The following is a 19802-nucleotide window of genomic DNA, read 5'->3' as shown; positions in this document are numbered from 1 at the left end:
CTAATGCACACAACAGCTGAAAGTTCACCGCTCCAACGCAACACCTCAAAGAGTGAAGGTATTTCTCTGCTTTATTTACTCAGGTTTGACAGACGGTCTGACTCTCGGCTCTATTGAAACGTTTTTATGAATCCAGCTTTCAAGGTGGACTCATGATAGACTGCCAAATGCCAGTGCACAGACAAAAAAGTATTAAAGAACATAAGGTTTTAAATCAAAGCTTTCCAGTGAGGCAGCCATCATTTTCCCGGGTTTTGAATGGAAGTTTAAGCAACGCACTATGTAGTATAATCTCATCCATCATTCATAGCTCGGGATTGTGGATTGAAGCTCTCGAAGGTGAGCTGTGACACGAACATACTCAATCCTTACTCCTAAAGGATAGACAAACAAAGCGGGAGAGATTGAAAGAGAGAAACAGACAGGATGGAGAAGATTTGAAGTTGGAATGATGAATGTTTATTAATCTTGTGGGTCTCCCATCAGTCCCAGAATAACTCATGCCAGCAATTTACCCAGCAAAGGCACTGGTAACACCCTGGTGTCTCCTGCTGTTTAGAGATTACTTCACTGGGATCTTGTCTCTGGGAGTTAGAGCAGCAGAATCCATGTGCTCAAAAAGAAAGAAAATGCTGCTTGTCTTTCTGCCAAAAAGCTACATTTATATTATGGAATCAGCATCAATTCAACAGCTTTAATACAGTAATTAATATTTGGGTTTTGAAATGTTTGCAGCATAAAATAAAAGCTTCAAGTGGTCAATGTCATATATTCAATGTAATATGGGCAGTTTTATTGAAGCAATGATGGATTCTGATGCAATCAAGTAATTCCTGTATTTTGATTGTTATAGATAGATAGATAGATAGACAGACAGACAGACAGACAGACAGACAGACAGACAGACAGACAGACAGACAGACAGACAGATAGATAGATAGTCTATATATAGAGTATATGTCTATGTAATCCATGTTGCCTGAAGCGTTGCTTAAACCAATTATATTGCTAGTTGTTGACTCCTGGGTCCTCTAGCAGAGGTCCGAAAATGTCTGCATTTTCACCTTTTCCCTAGTCAGAGCTCGCAAAGCCGCATCTGTCGCAATCTGCACAAGCTCGAATATATACGTTTATTTATTTTTTTTCATTTCCCAATAACTAACAGAAGAGAAGAAATTGATCTGGCCCCAGACATACTTACAAGGACATTTACAAGACAGACTTTTCAAGAAAAGTGGGGCATCTAGTCATCTAAATTTATATTATTTATGTTATGGTAGGTAGAGTTTTTATATCCACTGTATATAAGCCAAACGTGAGAAGATGTAAAGAATGCGCAGGACATTCTTTATAACTACAGCTATTGTGGGTTGTTTATTATGTATGCTTGAACAGATTATATTGGTGTGTATCTACAATTCTAAGGAATTTACTTGGTTCTACTGTATTTTCTGATATATATATATATATATATATATATATATATATATATATATATATATATATATATATATATATATATATATATACAGACTGTAAGCAGTCGTTGGTAATTGAAGCCGCTCTGAATGAATGAATAATGCAAATCGTTGTTCATGTTCACCTTAACGGATAGAAATCTTTTGAGTTTTTTCCAGTTTACGTGACATTTGAGAGCCAAATTAGAGGAACCTAAGGAAGGTGGTTTGAGGTGACAACTTTTTCTCTCATCTTTTTTTACATCACAATTTATACCAGTGAAGAAAAGTAAAGACAGTAGTCAAGAGGTTCAGCATGAACATTAGCATTTAGCTGTTTATTTATTTATTTTTTAATACTGAATTTTTTGCTTGTTCTCCATGAACGGCGAATGCTATTGGCCATGCTGGATATTCACACCTCTCACTTATTAGCTATTTTTACATTGTTCACGCTGTTTGTTTTCCGCCTTGACAGCGAACCATGTAACTGAATAGCGCACAGAAAAGTGAAAAAAAGGGAAAGAAAATATAAATAAAAAACAGGTATACTGTACCTGCATACCCGAACATAAACACACTAACACATGCACACACACACACACACACACACACACACACACACACACACACACACACACACACACACACACACACACACACTCATTCACACAGTCAGTGTGTGAATGCCTTGTTCAGAGTGCTTTGTTTTGTAGTGATGGGAAAACAGAGAGGCCGAAAGAGCTGTGGATCTTTTTTTGCCACTATTCTAGCATAGTGGCAGATGGTGGTTTTTGTTGGGGCGAGGGGGGATCTGAAGTGTGCCAGTCCTCACGTTACACACTCCTGCTGGCCATATGCTTGCCCTCCTGATGCTCCGCAGGCAAATCTCCGCTCTACAGAACACCAAGGCCAGGACAGGACCTGCAATGTTTTCTCTTTTTCTCTTTTTTATTTCATCTCTCTCTTTTACACAGCACTCATAAAGCCTGAAACGAATCCTAATACACTGCGCAATAACATCTTGGATATAAATGGATATAAATATGAGATGCGCTTCTTTAACATTATTTTTAGAAAGCTTATTTGAATTAGATTCGAGGTTTTACCACGATCGAGATTCCCACAGGACACAAATCGTGAAAAGGTGAAGGTCGTTGTGGATGATATGATTCGTCTAAGGATTATTGAACGGTGCATTTACAGTATTTTTCATTCCTTCATCCTTAGAAATTGCCTGGACAGGACACAGTGGCTTTAACTTCTGCAAATGCTACACATTTCTTATATTTTGGAAAACAGTAGAACTAAATTCATTAGAAGGTCGTTGCTGTATACTTGTCACATGTATTTTATACATACTTCACATATCCTAAGGATGTAAAAAAGCTCCCAAGCACCCCAGAAGCACAGAAGGTTAAAGGCCTTGCTCAAGGGCCCAAGAGTGGCAGCTTTGTGATACTTGAGCTTAAACCCTCAATCTCCCATTCAGTAAACTCAGATCCTTAATTAATGAGCTACCACTTTCCTTAGACAGACATACATAATCACTGTTCAAGCTGAATAAAAAAAAACCCCCACAATGCTAGTATCTATATCAGGGCCGTGCACAGACATTTTGAGGGGCAGTGGACAAACCAATAAAAAGGGGCACTAAGGGGGTGGGTGCTTTTTAATACAAACTATCCAGTTGTTTTAAATATATAATTAAAGGGGAAGGTGAGGGGCACCTCAGCCAGTGATCGCAGAGGGGCAGTGGCTCCAGCCACCCAGCAACCCCCTGTGCACAACCCTTATCTCTATTATCTTTACAAAAAAAAAAAAAACACTTTAGCTTTTAATTCACAATACAGATAAAGCTATGGATATTTGTAGCACTAAAAAACGATCCCGCTGTATTACACCCCTAACGCAAAGCCATAAAGTCAACTTCCTCACGCATGTCGAATAAAAACACAGATACACACTAATAGCACAATGATTAGTAGCTAAGGTTTATTTGACTCATAGTGTGTAACTAAATGAAAGCTTTGGACATGGTGTACGATACATTTGCTAATAAACATGACTAACTTACTTTATAACCGGTTGCAAATAACACCAACGCACAATAGAACATTGCTTCCCTGTAATTAATGTAGTGGCTCACTATAGGAAATCTTTTCCTACCCAGCACAGCATTTGGCAAACATAGCTGTGGCATAGAGGTCTTTGCTATTAGCTAACGGAACACATGCAGTAATTTGTGGGAGTTAGATGAGTGGGCGGGTTTGTAATGCACAATTGGCAGTCTGTGGCTTGAGCCATGGTTTAATTATGAAGCCCTGTGGTGGAGGCGCGGCTTTAATAAAACATCAGCATGCCTGGGCACAGGAAGTGGCGGGAGGCGATAGGCATGCTGCGGCTTGCGCTTTTTGAATCCCAATGTACTGCTTAACAAAACGGTGCTCCCTTAAATGCTAGGGAGACACCAGGACTCGTTAGAGTCCTAGATCACCTCGGGTTTGTGTATGCCATGATCCCGCTCGTCACCCATATATATATTGGATGGTGGACTCAATATAATGTCTTTGTCCTCAGTGCCCTTTTGTCTACCATGAATCGCTGAGGTCAGGCTAAATTCCCCCTGATGGGAAAAATGGTCTTGCTATTTGATCTACGTGTTAAAAAATCTCACAACACTCTCTGCTGACTAGACATCAAACCCCCCCCAGAGACATGCTGACTGCTGCTCCTGTCCCTACAGTCAGCTCTTCAGTCCCGGACCTGCTGTCCAACAATCCAGGTGGGAGCTACGGAGATCGCATTAGCATCCTGAGTCACTCTGCTAGATGGATTAGTGTTAATTTAATGTGGCCTATTGAATAAAAATAGCTGCAGGCTGGTGCTTTCAATTAAAGCAGCTTTCTTTAGGGTGACATTTTCAATAATAGTAACTTTCCGATGGTTGTTTTTAATATATGAGCTCTGCTTATAGAAGTAGTGCTTCAGGCAGTTTTTCCAAGTTTGTATTTTGCATTAGCGTCGTTTCTGTGGTGACGAGATGTTTATTGCTTCTGTCCTGCAAGACAGCCATAATTGGATTCTGAAGTTTGTTGCGTTTCCTTTTTGTGTGTGTTTCCTGCATAACCTGATATGTGCAGGTGCACACTGTCTTTTTGTGTTCTAGCTCAATAAAAAATGATGACGGATTGGTAATTCCTGATTATGGAAATGCAGTGTGTTGTGTTTAAAACCACTGCCAAATGAATATGGACAGTGTCACTAAACTACAATAAACACTTGCATGTATTATTTAATAACCCAAAGAAGCAGAATTTACTAAAAATGTGCACTGTGTTATCACTGGCAAGTGAATAATAAAATGTATAATAATTGTTGTTATAATAATAATAATAATAATAATAATAATAATAATAATAATAATAATATTTTTTAAATAATAATTATTATTATAATTATAAATATAATAATTATTATTCTTATTAAAATAAATAATGCTAATAATATTTATAATAATAATAATAATAATAATAATAATAATAATTATTATTATTATTAATAATAATAATACAATAAATAATAATAATAATAATAATAATATTTATTATTCATTATCATTACAGTTTTATTCATTATTATGCAATATTTAAATGTAATAAATTATTGCAATAATAATAAAACAAAGTATTATTATTATTACTACTATTATTATTATTATAATTATTGCAATAATTATAATAATATCATTATGATTATTATTTATTGTAATAATCTATTACATAAAAAATTATATAATGATTAAATAAGATGAAATAATAATGAATAAATTATTATTAGTAGTAGAAGGAGTAGTTAAATAAAATAGAAATATTAGTAAATAGTAGTATATAATGATAAATAAATATAAAAAATAGTATATATTAGACACCTTCATTTTAATATATATATATATATATATATATATATATATATAAAAAGAAAATAACTAATATATATAAAATATTAGTTATATACAATAAATAATAATGACTATTTTACCATGGGGCTAGAACCATTTACTCATTTCTTTAATTGGGCTTTTCCTATTCCTCACTTCTCTACCTCATGTCTAAGCGCATGCCTCTGATGAGGCAGCAAAAGGAAACGAAGACAGGAGAAATAGAGGGTGAATGTCTTTACAAAATGAGATGTCCTTGCTCACCAAAGCATAATTTTAGAATGACTTAATGATTTTTATTTATTTATACCATAGCCTTACATTGTGCACTACAATCAAAACTTTCTCCTAGGAAGCACCTTAGCCTATATGCCCGGCACTGAGGCTTGTGCAACCCTAATGGCTGGGGTTGTTTCCCTGACTGGGGATCAAACCCAGGCCGCAGCGGTGAGCGCGTCACATCCTAACCACTAGACCACCAGGGAACTGGTTGTTTTTTGACGCTAAAATGTACCAATCAGGCATGTGAGAGGAGACAGTGAGCCTGGGGCTTAACACTAGCTCGCAAGATTTTTAGGTGTGAGCCAATTAACTATACTATACTATATCCAATATCCTAGATAATACCTAAGAACAGGGGTTAGCCAAATTAGAAAAGTTATTTGAACTAGCAAATTACTAAATAGATGCTTAAAATCAATTCAAGGCCAATAATAGAGTTTAATAGTTGAGCTTGCTAACTTTGGAAAATGCTTAATATTAATAAAGCATTTTGTATTCACTGAAGCCAGTAGTGAAAAAGTCAAAGAACGCTAGCTAGCTATATTATTTTGAGAACTTTTGAAGTGAATAGCTGCTTAAATAAAGTTATTGTTATATATGGCAAATTTTTAGGTACAAGGAGGATCATGACAATTTGCTTAACTGTTTCAAATGGATTTAAAACATCAGTTCATTAGTACAATATCGGTTACAGCGATAGTTTTCTTAAATACAAATAGAAACCATCACAGAATTTTAAATACTATTGCAAATCAACACGAATACCATTATGAAACAATTAGCTGTTAAACATTAAAACTTGTACCATATGGTGTACATTAGGTAGAGTATTTATGAACCTTATTCACTAGACATTACATGTCAATAAAAGAAAGTAAAGAATTATCAGTAGAGACCTACAGAGACCCACAGTTTCCTATTTAAAAGCAATACAATTCTCATTAAAATCACACATTTTCAAGTTTTTTAAGCAGTATAGTGGCATTACAATGAACACCTAAATATTGTAGTGATATACTTCTCCAGATCCTCTTGCGATATTTAAGCAATGTTTACTGTCCTCCTTAAATAATGGACGCAGCAAATAACCAGCCCATTGAGCCACTTTCCTCTAAAAGTGCACCCACACTGTGCCCCAGTGCCTTCGGATCATGATGAAGCGCATTTTTTTATTGCTGCAAGAAAGAAATATATACAGATACACTATTTGGACATCGTGATTGGATTTGGGACACCCATGCTAACTGTGTCTCTGTAACAGCTACACATAAAAAAGTGCACCTCAAACATACTATACCCTGAAGATTAGATCCTATAGTATCTTTATTGGCTCTCTATTACATGGTAATGTCAATGTAAACACTATATAGACAAAGGTGTTGGTACATTAGAGTTTTTCAGCCATATGTAGATCTTTCCCAAACTGTATCATAAAAGATGTATCGGTACCGTATGCAGTATCAAACACAAACCTGTTTACAGCATGACAGTGTCCCTGTGCAAAAAGTCAGCTCCATGTACATATCCTTTACACGGGTTGAAGTGGAAGATCTTGACTGATAGAGCTCTGACCTCAACCCTATTGATCACCTTTGGGATGAATTGGAACGCTAACTGCACCCTAGGTCTCCCCATTATACGCCAGTACCTGACTTTACTAACATACATGTGGACTAAATATGGAATGGGATGTTAAAAAAACACCAATCCTATGGCAAGGTGTCTACAAACTTTTGTGCATATAGTGTAAGTGAGAGTGTACTGCAACAATTTCTTCGTTACAATCTTCACTGCATACCTTTAGACGACATTTGAACTTATATCAAGCAATCCCATGACCAGCTGTTTCGTTTCGAGAATCTTCACAATCTTGTGTTAATAATTGAAGAGCGTAAAATTCAACACAGGCAGTGTTTATAGTTGTACCTCGGCTCTGACACCTTGTCCTCCAGAGCATGTGAGTGTGCATACATTAGAACTGTTCCTTCAGAAGCTTCACCTTCATCTGCATGTAGAACGTGACTGGAAATATTTTTTTTTGTGTTTGATGCTAGGAAAAACAATTGGTATTAATGATAGTGACAAGTCAAAATCTTTACATAATACCTACCTGAACTCTTTAGTGTCCAGACCATTCAGGGGCAACTAATGGACTAGAATATTGTGTTATGTTTTCTTTTCTTCTTCATGCTTGAGATTGAAGTAAAAACTGCATAACTCTGATTCCATAGATGATTGATGGTGGTGTGCCATATTCTCTCCTGAGGTGGCGTGAGGCGTTGGAATTAAACCTAATTACCGCTGTGCTAAACAGATCATTAACATATATGGGCCACGATGCCACGCTAACAGTGCCAAGCTTCTTTTAGTTCATTTCTACTCGTAAAGCTGCCCTTTAACTCATGACCTCAGGTTGTCATACCGCCGTGAGACATGTCTTAATGTATGTAATGATTATAATTAAATCACAAGGGATAAGCAATGCCTGTTCACATCACTAAGATATGAGAGACGCTATGCATGCATAAAAATAAATCTATGCAAACAGGTTGATATAATCTTCATTATAACCACTTATTGTACTGTTGTTCAGTATTGGGTTATTATTAGGTCACATGACTCAAAAATCATTGTAATGCTGTATGTTATATATATTTTATTGTTTTGGCATTTTCAATGCAGGTGATATTTGCTTTTATTTAATATTTGATGGGAGATAATAGAAAATATATGATATTATATTCTACAGGATATAATGGAACAGTTACCAGCATGTCACTTTGAATGGGAAATACAGTATATAGTATCACTTGGGGCTATTTCCGCTGCCTATTTTATAGAATTAAAAATATGGTATAATCCTTCCAGACACATACACAGACAGTCTGTAGAAAAAAAAGTGAGTAAAATGACAAATCTGGGTGAGATAAAAATCCCAGTGAGACTACAATGAATATGACATTATATCATTTTGCAATGTAAAACTAATTCACTCCAAATAGGGCTTTATTCACACAACAGTCCCAAACACAATCTAAGTTTTCCCTTTGTGTATTACTTACACACAAATACAAGTAGAATTGAATATAGTGAACCATCACCAAACCATCTGGTGTTGTATTCTTTTCTATGCATTTTCTATGACACTGTTAAAGACAAAGATAAACAAGTTACCCACTATAAATAAAACAGTCAGTTAATTACCCCTAAGCAAACCACCCCCAACCCCTCTCCTCCCGCTTACACAGCACCCATGTGACCCAGCAGGTGTAAAAAAAGAAACGATTGTTGACTGCAAAGAAAGGGCCATAATATTTACTTGTCCAAAACCAGTTTACTGTCATGTTTTGCCACTGGTTCAACCCTTTTTCTCCTCCACCCAGGTGTTTATGAGCATCCACCTATGTGTTTCACAGCCATTGTAGTGCTTCAGAACACAATCAGCCACAGCGGGTGATAAATCATTAAATACTCTGTTATTGTGAAACACAATGACTTCTAAGCGCTTGCTGTGCGGCAGGTGGGACTCAGCTGAAAGGCCACAGCGAAATCGTTTCAGATCTATTTTTGAATAGCGATTGAATGAACTGCTGCTAAATATTTCATAGGAGAAAAAAGAGGCCAGGTCATGGTGAGGGACACCTAAAAAGTGCCAAATTATTGAACCCACAAAGGTAGATAGATACATGAAACCATAACAGGAAGGAGCGGTAAGACCTGTCCTTGAGTAGGGTAGGGGGGTTGGTGTAGTCATGCTATCAGGGCACATGTATCTCGTTTCTGCTGAAGTAGAAATGGCAAAGGTTGAACTAGTGCAATTTCATCCATTACCTCAAATATATACGCCCTAAAGGCAGCACAGCAGGATCATGGGCTTCTATAGTGACAGAAGCTGGGCAGAAATATTAGCTCTTTGACTATCTGTGGTTTGTACAATGTTACAGCTACCTCAGCATCGGATGTGGTCACTGCAGTATCTGACGAGGCTGTCAATGCGACAGATGATGTCACGCCAATGACTGCAGTTTTGAGCCGAGAAACAACTGCTTCGCAAAATCAAGCAAACGACTCAAGCTCTCGATTGTTCACTACTCTTGCTCCTGGAGTATCTCGTGGAGAATCTCAGATAACAGCCACAGTCACACCAACAGATGGAGTTGCATCAACACCAAACCTGTCTGTCCTAGCAACTAAATTCATTGAGGCCCAAACACCCAATGTGGAAGAGGATCCACAAGTTTCTCCTTTGGGTGCAACCCTGGTAACAGATGGATCTGTTTTTGTAACTGATACAGTAACAGCAGTTTTAAATAAAGTTTCTCCTTCAACCTGTGTAGTGACCTTGATAACAGAAGCTGTTGCTCAAGCAAATGATGTGCTCACTCCAGCAGATGATGTCATTGCCTCAGCAATGGATGCTGCTTCTCCCAAAACTATTTCTGCCACTCTGGCAACTGATGAAGTTGCACAAACAACAAATGAGATGAATGGCACACTTATTCCAGCAACTTGTGCGATTGCCCTTGTGTCAGAAATTGTCCCTTTATTGACAGATGCAACAGATGTAACACTGGCTCTTGATGGGGCCATTCAGAGACCTGGTGCTGCCTTAACAACTAAAACAATGGTCCCTACTAAAAATACACCTTCATCTGATCTTCGTACAACACCTCCAACAATGCCTGTAATTCCAGTACCAGAATCTGCTGAAGCTACTTCCCCTAAGGCACCTTCACTTGATGGTCTTACTTTGCAAGCTCTGGTGCCTGAGCCTAAAACCTCTGAATTATTTGTACCGAAAGCTCCTTCTCCTGATGTGAGTCTCCCTGAAACTCCTCCTCTTGAAGTTGCTGTACCTGCAGCTCCTCCTCTTAAAGCTCCTCCTCCTAAAATTGTTGCACCTGAAGAACCTCTACAGAAATCTGCATCTAAATTAAATTCTCTTGGCTCTGCTTCTTCTCCTGAAGATCTTCCTGAATCTACTCCACTTGATGCTGCAGGTCCTAAAGCTCCCCCTACATCTACAGCTGTTTTCCTTCCTAATGCGCTTCTTCCTATTCCTAAGGCTAAAAATAGGAAAAGTGATATGCCATCTATAGATGAAAAAGAGAAGGCAGAACCTGCTAAATCGGGAGACCAAGGCAAAGAGAATAAGAAGCCAGGTACAATTCTGTATTGCAGTTACACGTACCCTACACACTATCGGAACATTTGTGGCTAATGCCAAGATAAATGTAAATCATTTTGGCATAACATCTGGCCCAGTATCTTCAGGCACACTGTATCATTGTCAGTCTAATAAAATAGAGTGAAATGCATGAAATCTGATGTGTTGTCTTTGCTGTGGCAATCTTTCTGGTGCAACCAGTATCTTCAAATGCTAAGGAGGAAACCGAGACTCATAAACTCGGGAGGAAGCATTCCAAAGAGGACAAGAAAGGGATGGAAAAACATAAGGAAAAAGAGTTTGAGAGGAAAGAGCATGGGAAGAAAGGTATCTGAAAATAGACAGTGTAGGTTCTGTGGAGATGTGTAAATTACATGTGTAAGGCTATAGATTTGTCATTAGAAATGCCATACTCTCAATGTCAAATGTCATAGTTTCAAGTTACCCAATTTACAAAGATATTCCACTCATTTTGGGGTTTAATTTTTGCTCTCAGGGTTGAAAAGGAAAAGTCTATTCAATTTTCTTTTTCATCTGTGATTTGACCTTTTGCAGTGTAACATAAAACAATATTTAAGCTAAATATTGAATCATTAAATTAAAAACAATTGAATATACTTATTAAAAATAATAATTGAATGTAATCACAATATTGACAGCTAAGAGTTGAATTAGTTGGTTCCCTGGTGGTCTAGTAGTTAGGATGCGGCGCTCTCACTGCTGCGGCCCGGGTTCGATCCCCGGTCAGGAAACCAACCCGAGCCATTAGGGTTGCACAAGCCTTAGTGCCGGTCCCAAGCCCGGATAAATGTGGAGAGTTGCGTTAGGAAGGGCATCCGGCGTAAAAACATGTGCCAAATCAAACATGCGGATGGTCCGCTGTGGCGGCCCCTAATGGGAGAAGCCGGAAGAAAGAAAGAAAGAAAGAAAGAAAGAAAGAAAGAAAGAAAGAAAGAAAGAAAGAAAGAAAGAAAGAAAGAAAGAAAGAAAGAAAAAGTTTAATTAGTTAACTATTCTTAACCTTGTAAAACAAACTTGTAGAAGGAACCAACTAGAGGTCAACTGATTAATTGGTTTTGCCAATTAATTGGCACGGATAGTTGATTGCTGGATTAATCGGCTATCTGCACAAAAATCTATACTTATAGTTTTTCCGGGTTGTGTTTTTGCTGAAGCGGCTGAGAAGATCTGCTGTCATTATACGATACTAAAGCGGCCTCTAGAGGCGAATAACTGACCCCACGTTCTGTTTAATTTGGCACCTAAAACTGCGCTGCTGTACCTCATTCATGTTAAATCATAGTACTTTAGTAGGTTTACTATTAACAAAAATGAAAAATGTATTAATAAATGTTGAAATTAACAAGCAATCAATAAACAATTCTATACATTAATTAACATCAGTTAATAAAAAATTATCTTACTTTAAAGCGTTACCGTAAATCCAATCACCCTTAAAATTTAAGACTTAATATGCAAAACAGTAAAAATAAATAAATAAAAAGGTACACCACCATGGAATGCCTGTGTTTTCTTCCAATTTCTATTTAGTTTGCATATTAAAAAATATATATTTTTCCAGTTTTCCAAATTAAAAAGAAGCTGAAAATAAACTGCATATGAGCGGGGAATATCTGTAGTTCTCAGAAGTAGATTTAGCGACTGTGGAGCATTCGGTGTGTTTTGATATATCCAGATTTGTGTATAGAAATCCCATATTGGGACTTCCTGTGTAGCTTGTGTTTGGAGAACCAATATTGTTTCTAATCGCACCGTTTTTGTGCAGTTGCCTTTAATATTTCTTTTTATAGTTTTAGTCGATTCCCTGAAGGGAGTCAATTTAACGGTACTTGATTTCATTCCAAAGTCATTCAAAGGCTTTTGATACCCGGTGGTCCAAGAACTCAGTTGACGAGGATAGCATATGTCAGATCTGAAGGTAAGACAATACCTCGAGATAAAGAGAATCAAATTCTTGCTTTGTTTGACAACATTTTGGGCTAATGTCCTGAGCTTCAAGTTAATGGGACTCACTGATATTGGAAACTGTGGGAAAAATAAAATTGTCTTTCTTTATTACATTCTTCATCTTTATTTATTTATTTATTTTTGTTGGTCTTCATTTCTGTCCTGCATGATTGGCTTTTATCTCATAAGGTGAGCCGACACTGCTGTATTGGTGTCTTGTGTAAGATAACGTAAGGATTTCCCTGCAGCTGTATTAAAATTGTTTTCCTTTCGAAGGCCCTTTCCGGCTGCCTGTCTCACTTGAGATTGGGGACTGTTTGTGAAACATTGTTCATGTCCCTTCGCTGATCGACGGAGTAATTGAGCATTTATATTTCATTACTTGCTGTTGCAGTCATCCCACAGCTGGATGGATGGCGCCACATCAGGCTCGCGTGTCGCCCGCATCTTTAAAACATCATATCAATTATTTATTGTCCCTGAGCGCCAAAACAGTACAGACGTGGAAAATCTTTTCTTACTACAGTAAATAAACTCAACTTTCCACCAGAGTGCTGCAAAATGGCTTTTGAAGTTTATTTGAATTTCCTAAAAAGCACTCTTGATGTTCCATTTTGAAATAAATTCAGATTCGAAATGAATAGAAATTTTAACTATAAGAAATGGATTTGATCTTACTACTCGTGATAATGCTGATCATCTGCTACACTTCCCTCTGTCTTTCCTTCTCTCTCAGTCTTTTTTTCTTCTTCTAACACCTCTGCTCTCTCTCTTCTACCAGACTGTGAGTGCTACGGCCACTCAAACCGCTGCAGCTATATTGACTTTATCAACATTGTAACTTGTGTAAGCTGCAAACACAACACTAGAGGGCAGAACTGTCAGCACTGTCGCCTCGGATACTTCAGGAACGCTTCAGCCGAGCTGGACGATGAGAACGTTTGTATAGGTCAGTGTGATCTGCTTCAATATGCTTACCTCATTTTATTTTAGTAATCATTATCTGGAACCTGATTATTTGATTTAATTGGATTGAAATTAAGTATTGTTTCATTTGCTTGTAATTAGTGTACAATATTGGACAAAAGTATTGGGACATCTAACTTTGGACATCTACAAGAGACCCAAAGAGACCCAAATCTGTGCGAGATTGCCAGCATGACAATATCCCCTGTGCACAAATCCAGCTCTATAATAATATAATATAATATAATAATATAATAATAAATACATGGGTTAAAGTTGAAGATCTTGAGTGGCCTGCTATAGAGTTTTGACCTCAACCTATTGAACGCCTTATGTATTAATTGGACATGTATTGAACGTAGGCTTACAGATGTACTAGTCCTCAACACCGACACGTTATTGAAAAGCCAAAAACAGTTGATTTGTGAGGGTTTCTTTTCTAAAATACAAATTAGACACCTCAACACTGCATAAACCACAAAACAAGACAAAGGAGTAAAGCGATCTTTTAAATTAATCAATACAATTACAGTATCATGTCACAAAGTAATATAATAGACGAATAAAATGGCGATATCGCCTCGTCTGCAGAACAAATAAGCCAAGGAAAATAAAGCTGCTGTCCAAAATGTCATCGGTATATATACCGAATCAGCAGTGTAGTTGAGTAGAGAGTAAATGTTACTAATGTCTTTGATACTCAGTAAAATCAGAACAAATCAATTAAGTACAGTAACAAAAAGATTTTTCCTGCAATGGAAACTTTGACCTCATCTGTACCTGAAAGCACTGACAGTGAAAGACAGATGGTTTCAGCAGAGATAATAACAACTTGTTCGTGTTAGAGTATGTGAAGTGTTTGCATAAAGATCCCTGTGAATACTCTATGAACAATATTACACTGAGTGCATTAATATATCTTTGATTTGACTTGCAAAATTAATGAACACCTTCCGACCAATCAGAATCCAGAATTCAACAGTGCAGCAATACATATTCATATATATATGAAAAATAGACTTGTATAATAATATTGCTGGCCTTGTTGTTGGTAATATTGGTCCAGGATGTTGGTGGAGAAATGCTGCTGGAGTTTCTCGTTAAACTGCCCGAGATTTTGAATGGCACAATGAGAGACTGACCTCTGCTGGACAGAATAAACCCACATACTAACAATGCAATAAAACAGACAGGCCTGAATACACATTACAGCTCCTGTACACAAGGCAGTTTGTTCACAAGCACTCTGTCATTGCCGGGCTAACAAGCCTCACATAGGAATCGCAGCACAAAGGCTAAACAAACCTAAACCTTTTTTTAAAGACTGAAACAAAAAAAAAGTGCCACCGTGATGGATGAAATAGTAGGACAGTTTCTCACGCAGGCTTTGAAAAAACACTGTGTGAATCTGGAGACTTTGTAGATCCATCAGCGTACTGCTGTAGGGTGTTGTTCTAAATCCAGCTTTCTCATCCTGTGCATTAGTTCTAACTAAGTAGGGCTTCTTGTGCACCTGCTTTAAATTTATCTGCTGATCTAAAGGGAATAAAGTCAGGTGTTCCAGGGCATGCTTGCAGGCTAAAAAAATAAATAAATATGACAACACTAAAAACCAGCATGGAAGCTGTAAGTGCAAACAGATGTACATAATTGTTACATCTGACAGATGTCAATATTTTTATTGCCTTTTTTTCTTTACTTATTAGTAAAGCTGTTTTTCAGTGCATGGAATTTTTTGGTTACTTTATTGGAACAAGTAACAAACGTGTTCTGTTCTGTAGTTATTACAATGAGAAATTTATTGTCATGTAAAAATGGACTCCTAAATGTTTCTGTTCATCTGATTGGTTTAATTAACAGAGAAAGTCCAACCTTGTGATTACTCATTATGATTAACCTATTCATTCTCAAGGATGCATTGGTGGATCCAGAAACTGTCAAAAGTACCAAACATTTTCTCTTTTACTGTAGTAAAATTTTAATTGTGATCGATTATGCAGCGCAATCTAGGACAATTATTGAAATGCTATACACTTGGGCTACTCTTCCACAGAGTGTAACTGCAATCAGCTGGGTTCTTTACATGCTCGCTGCAACGAGACGGGTTTCTGCCAGTGTCGAGAAGGCACCACGGGCCAGAAGTGTGAAGACTGTTTGCCTGGATACAACTGGAAACAAGGCTGCGTTCGTAAGTCAGCATCTAAGCTACACTATAGTGGTTATTTACTACGGAAGTGAAGCCGAGTTTAGTTTTTTTCATAACGTTTACATGAAATCTTATCAGATTGCGTTGGACATTGCACATTGTTAACCCTCACAGCTTCTCTGTATTTAAACACCTTTCTTTCTGCTTTGCCCTTCTTCAGAAAACGTCTGTGACGACGAGTTTCAGTACTGTCTGAACGGTGGAACGTGTTATCAGAATCAGAAGTGTATTTGTCCACCTGACTTCAAGGGCGTCCTGTGTGAGCAGGCGCGCTGCGATGGTGAGAAAGGCTGCAACGGGAGTCCTGCCTGCTACCTCAGCTTCATAACTGTGCTGTTCTGCTTCCTCGCCAACAGCGTGCTCAAAGCCAGTGCCTAGTGATCTAGTGCTCGCCTCGGTCCTAAACCTCGGCCCTAAACCTCGGTCCCGCACTGTCAGCCTGCCTCGGACTGAACCATGCGGACAGAGGAGGGGTCACTGCAGCCCCTGCTGCCCTGAGGGGGCCACACGGTGCTGAGATCTTCTGGGCCGGAGTATGTTTTTAGGGCAGCGCGCAGTCCCGGGTTATAGTCGCCTTCACACAGATGAGAAGCTGCTTGCTCATTTCCTTGCATCCCTTAACACTTGAGCAGAGAAAAGTATGAACTATGAGACAAAACGAAGAAACGGCAAATCACTCTAAAAAAAAAAAAGTGTATATAAATATATATATAAATATATAGATGAGTATATAAATATTGTTATATATTTTTTTTCTTCATTCGTCACTCTTGTAGTTGTGAGTTGTTATTAAGCTCACTGAGATTGATTTATTGCATTTATCTGGGGTTTCTGTATAGCAGTGTTTATTACACAAGCCTTCTCAGGCCAAGGTTATTTACACTTCTTTTTAAAATACTTTACCACATACTTTATAGTTTGGTGTATGTTTTCATGCAGTTGACCTGAATGGACAGGATGAAAAGGTGTTAAGTGTCTGTGCTGCTAAAGGAGAGAATATTGTTGTAGTTAATGTAGATTATGTTTATATATGGAATCCAGAAAAAGGTCATTTATATATATATATATATATATATATATATATATATATATATATATATATATTTATATATATATATATATATATATATATATATATATATATATATATATATATATATATATATATATATATATATATGTATGTATATTCCCAAATTTTAAAATCTTTATCTATCTGAAAAGGAAAGTATAAATTACTGTAAATGAATTGAATGTTCATTTATTATTTTTTTTTAGAAATTATTTTTGTTTCGAGTAAATGTTATAAAGATATAACAAAGCATTTTATTGCAGTTCAAACTAAAATAATCGCATCAGTACCTTTATTTTACGATACTTCTGATGCTTTGGAATGTTCCTCCACTTATACCGTTATAGCATATAATGAAAAGTAAAAGCTAAATGGAACAACATGGTACCCAACTCTAGCTCCATTTAAGCCTCACACATGGATGCCAGCATGCATAGATTATGTACACTGACCAGCCATAACATTAAAACCTCTACAGGTGAAGTGAATCAAGATGTGAGATAGACAGTATGAGGCAGCAAGTGAACAATCAGTTGATGTACTGGAAGCAGGTAAACTCAAGCATGAGGATCTGAGCGACTTTGATAAGGGCCATATTGTGGTTGACTAGATGACTAGGTCACAGCATTTCCAAAATGGCAGGTCTTGTAGGGTGTATGCAGAGTCACAGTCGCCCAGGTCTCATTCATGCTTGTGGGAAGTGAAGGCCAGCTTGCTTTGTCTGACCTGACAAAAAAATCTACAGTAGACAACATTGATGAAAAAGTTATGATAGCTCTCTGAAAACACAGTATGCAACTGCAGAACAGTGAGAGTGCCCATTCTGACCCCTAGCTACTGCCAAAAGCTCCTACAATGGGTTAAACATCATAACTGGACCATCTGATGAATCACATTTAATTTTAAATCATGTGGATGGCTGGATGCACGTGTGCTGCTTATGTAGGAAAGAGATGGCACCAGGATGCACTATGGGAGGAGAGAAAAAAGGTGGTGGAGGCAGTGTGATGCTCTGGGCATATGTTTTGCTGAGAAGCCTGTCATTCCCCTCGCATGTTGCTGTTACTTTGACACATTACCTACTAAAACAATGTTGTAGATCAAGTTACACCTCTTATTCATAAAAAACTTTCTTTCGGCCACACCCATTAGGGGACGCCACAGCGGATCATCCGTATTCATGAGCCGCATGTTTTTTTTTTACGCTAGAAGCCCTTCCTAACGCAACCCTCCCTATTTATCCGGGCTTGGGACCAGCACTAAAAGTGCACTTGCTTGTGCAACCCTAATGGCTGGGGTTGGTTCCCTGAGAGCGCCGCATCCTAACCACTAGACCACCAGGGAACCTACATCATAAAGATATTCACTAATTGGGCAAAAATATGCTCAGGAGTTTTTTTGGGGTACGTTAGAATCTGTCTAATCTAATCAGGCATTTGATCCATTGGGACCATACCTCGAATCTTACAGGAATGAAATTATAAACTATCTTGGTGCCGGATACGACAGCAGATCCTTTGACAAATCAGAGCTTTTTTAGTGCCACAAAACAGACCTATACAATATTAGGCAGGTGGTTTTAATGTTACAGCTGATCTATGTACATCTGGTCCTCTTAAAAAACCTTCTGGGATCTTATTCATTCCAACCATCATTGATTGATTGGTGACTTCATGACTGTAACCAAAGCTCAAAAGCCAAAAAGAAAAACCATCACCTACATTAGATTATGTGACAACCAAATAACAGCAAAAGCACAACAATGACATAAATAATGTGCTGTGAGTAAAACATTGAGACTGTTGGTTGACCGGTTGGAACAAAACCCTCATTCTGATGCTATGTTGTTGACATGACTTTATTGAACAGGAAGTGCAATACAGTTTTTCATCCCACTCAGTGTCAGTCTATATCACTGTGGTAACAAAGTGGATTAGAGTACTATAATGTGTTAGTGACACGTGCACCAAGTTGGACTGCTGTGATGACGGTAAATGGAAGTTGTTGTATTTTCACACCTTTTACAGGCTTTGCTTTTGGGCTTTCCTTATCATGATGGAACAACTAGCTGACTCAAAGTGTACTGTCAGCATTCCAAAGAATAAAATCTTGACAATCAGAAAGCACATATGTGGTGAATGCTCGTTTTTTTAAACACTACAAACACATTCAGTGGTGGACAAAGTACACAAACCATGTAGTTGAGTTAAAGTAGAGATACAGTACGTAAAATATTACTCCAGTTAATGTAAAAAATGCTCCCTTTAAACTTTCACGTCAGTAAAAGTATAACAGTTTTTGACTTGAAATGTTCTAACGTGTCCAAAGTACTATGATTTATTGTGGTTATAAGGTTTGTATGATCATTTTTGTCAAAAGACTGTTGCTCAATCAACTCAGTTTTTGTGAAAAGACTCTGTTACTCCTAGCACATCAATCTATTAATAGAATAACATTAATGATGTTCATAAAGTATGTTGGTGATAAGTAGATATGATAAACCAAGCAGCAATCAAAACAAGTTTAAAACAGAGCATGCGCTCGACCCTGATTGGTGGCTTGACCCGTTAAGTTTTTATCCACCTTATAAATTAAACAGAACGACTGATTCTGCGAAATGTAGTTGAGTAAAAAGTACGATATTTCACTATGAAATGTAGCCTGTATTTCTCTCAATCTTGTTTGTGAGCTTTTCTTTGCATCCTGAACAATTCTTCTGGCAGTAGTGGGTGAAATCTTTCTTG

General features: G+C 37.4%; 1 protein-coding gene across 2 annotated transcripts in view; it reads left to right on the top strand.

Annotated features, from left to right (window-relative positions):
* Positions 1-16715, top strand: part of ntng2a (netrin g2a) — a 73252-nt gene extending 56537 nt beyond the window's left edge. Inside the window, exons 1-6 of one of the 2 annotated variants that reach the window (XM_083555225.1) lie at positions 7070-10841; positions 11048-11173; positions 12714-12785; positions 13596-13763; positions 15834-15968; positions 16147-16715. In XM_083555225.1, the coding sequence (XP_083411351.1) occupies positions 9695-10841; positions 11048-11173; positions 12714-12785; positions 13596-13763; positions 15834-15968; positions 16147-16364 (1866 nt within the window). In that variant the 5' untranslated portion in view covers positions 7070-9694 and the 3' untranslated portion in view covers positions 16365-16715. Of the gene's footprint in view, positions 1-7069; positions 10842-11047; positions 11174-12713; positions 12786-13595; positions 13764-15833; positions 15969-16146 lie in introns of those variants that run through there. The other variant, XM_083555226.1, reaches the window with a different exon arrangement.
* The last annotated feature ends 3087 nt before the right edge of the window (positions 16716-19802 follow it).

Source organism: Silurus aristotelis (assembly GCF_946808225.1).
Source record: "Silurus aristotelis genome assembly, chromosome: 11".
Classification (NCBI taxonomy): Eukaryota; Metazoa; Chordata; class Actinopteri; order Siluriformes; family Siluridae; genus Silurus; species Silurus aristotelis.
This window is presented reverse-complemented; position numbering and strand designations above follow the sequence as displayed.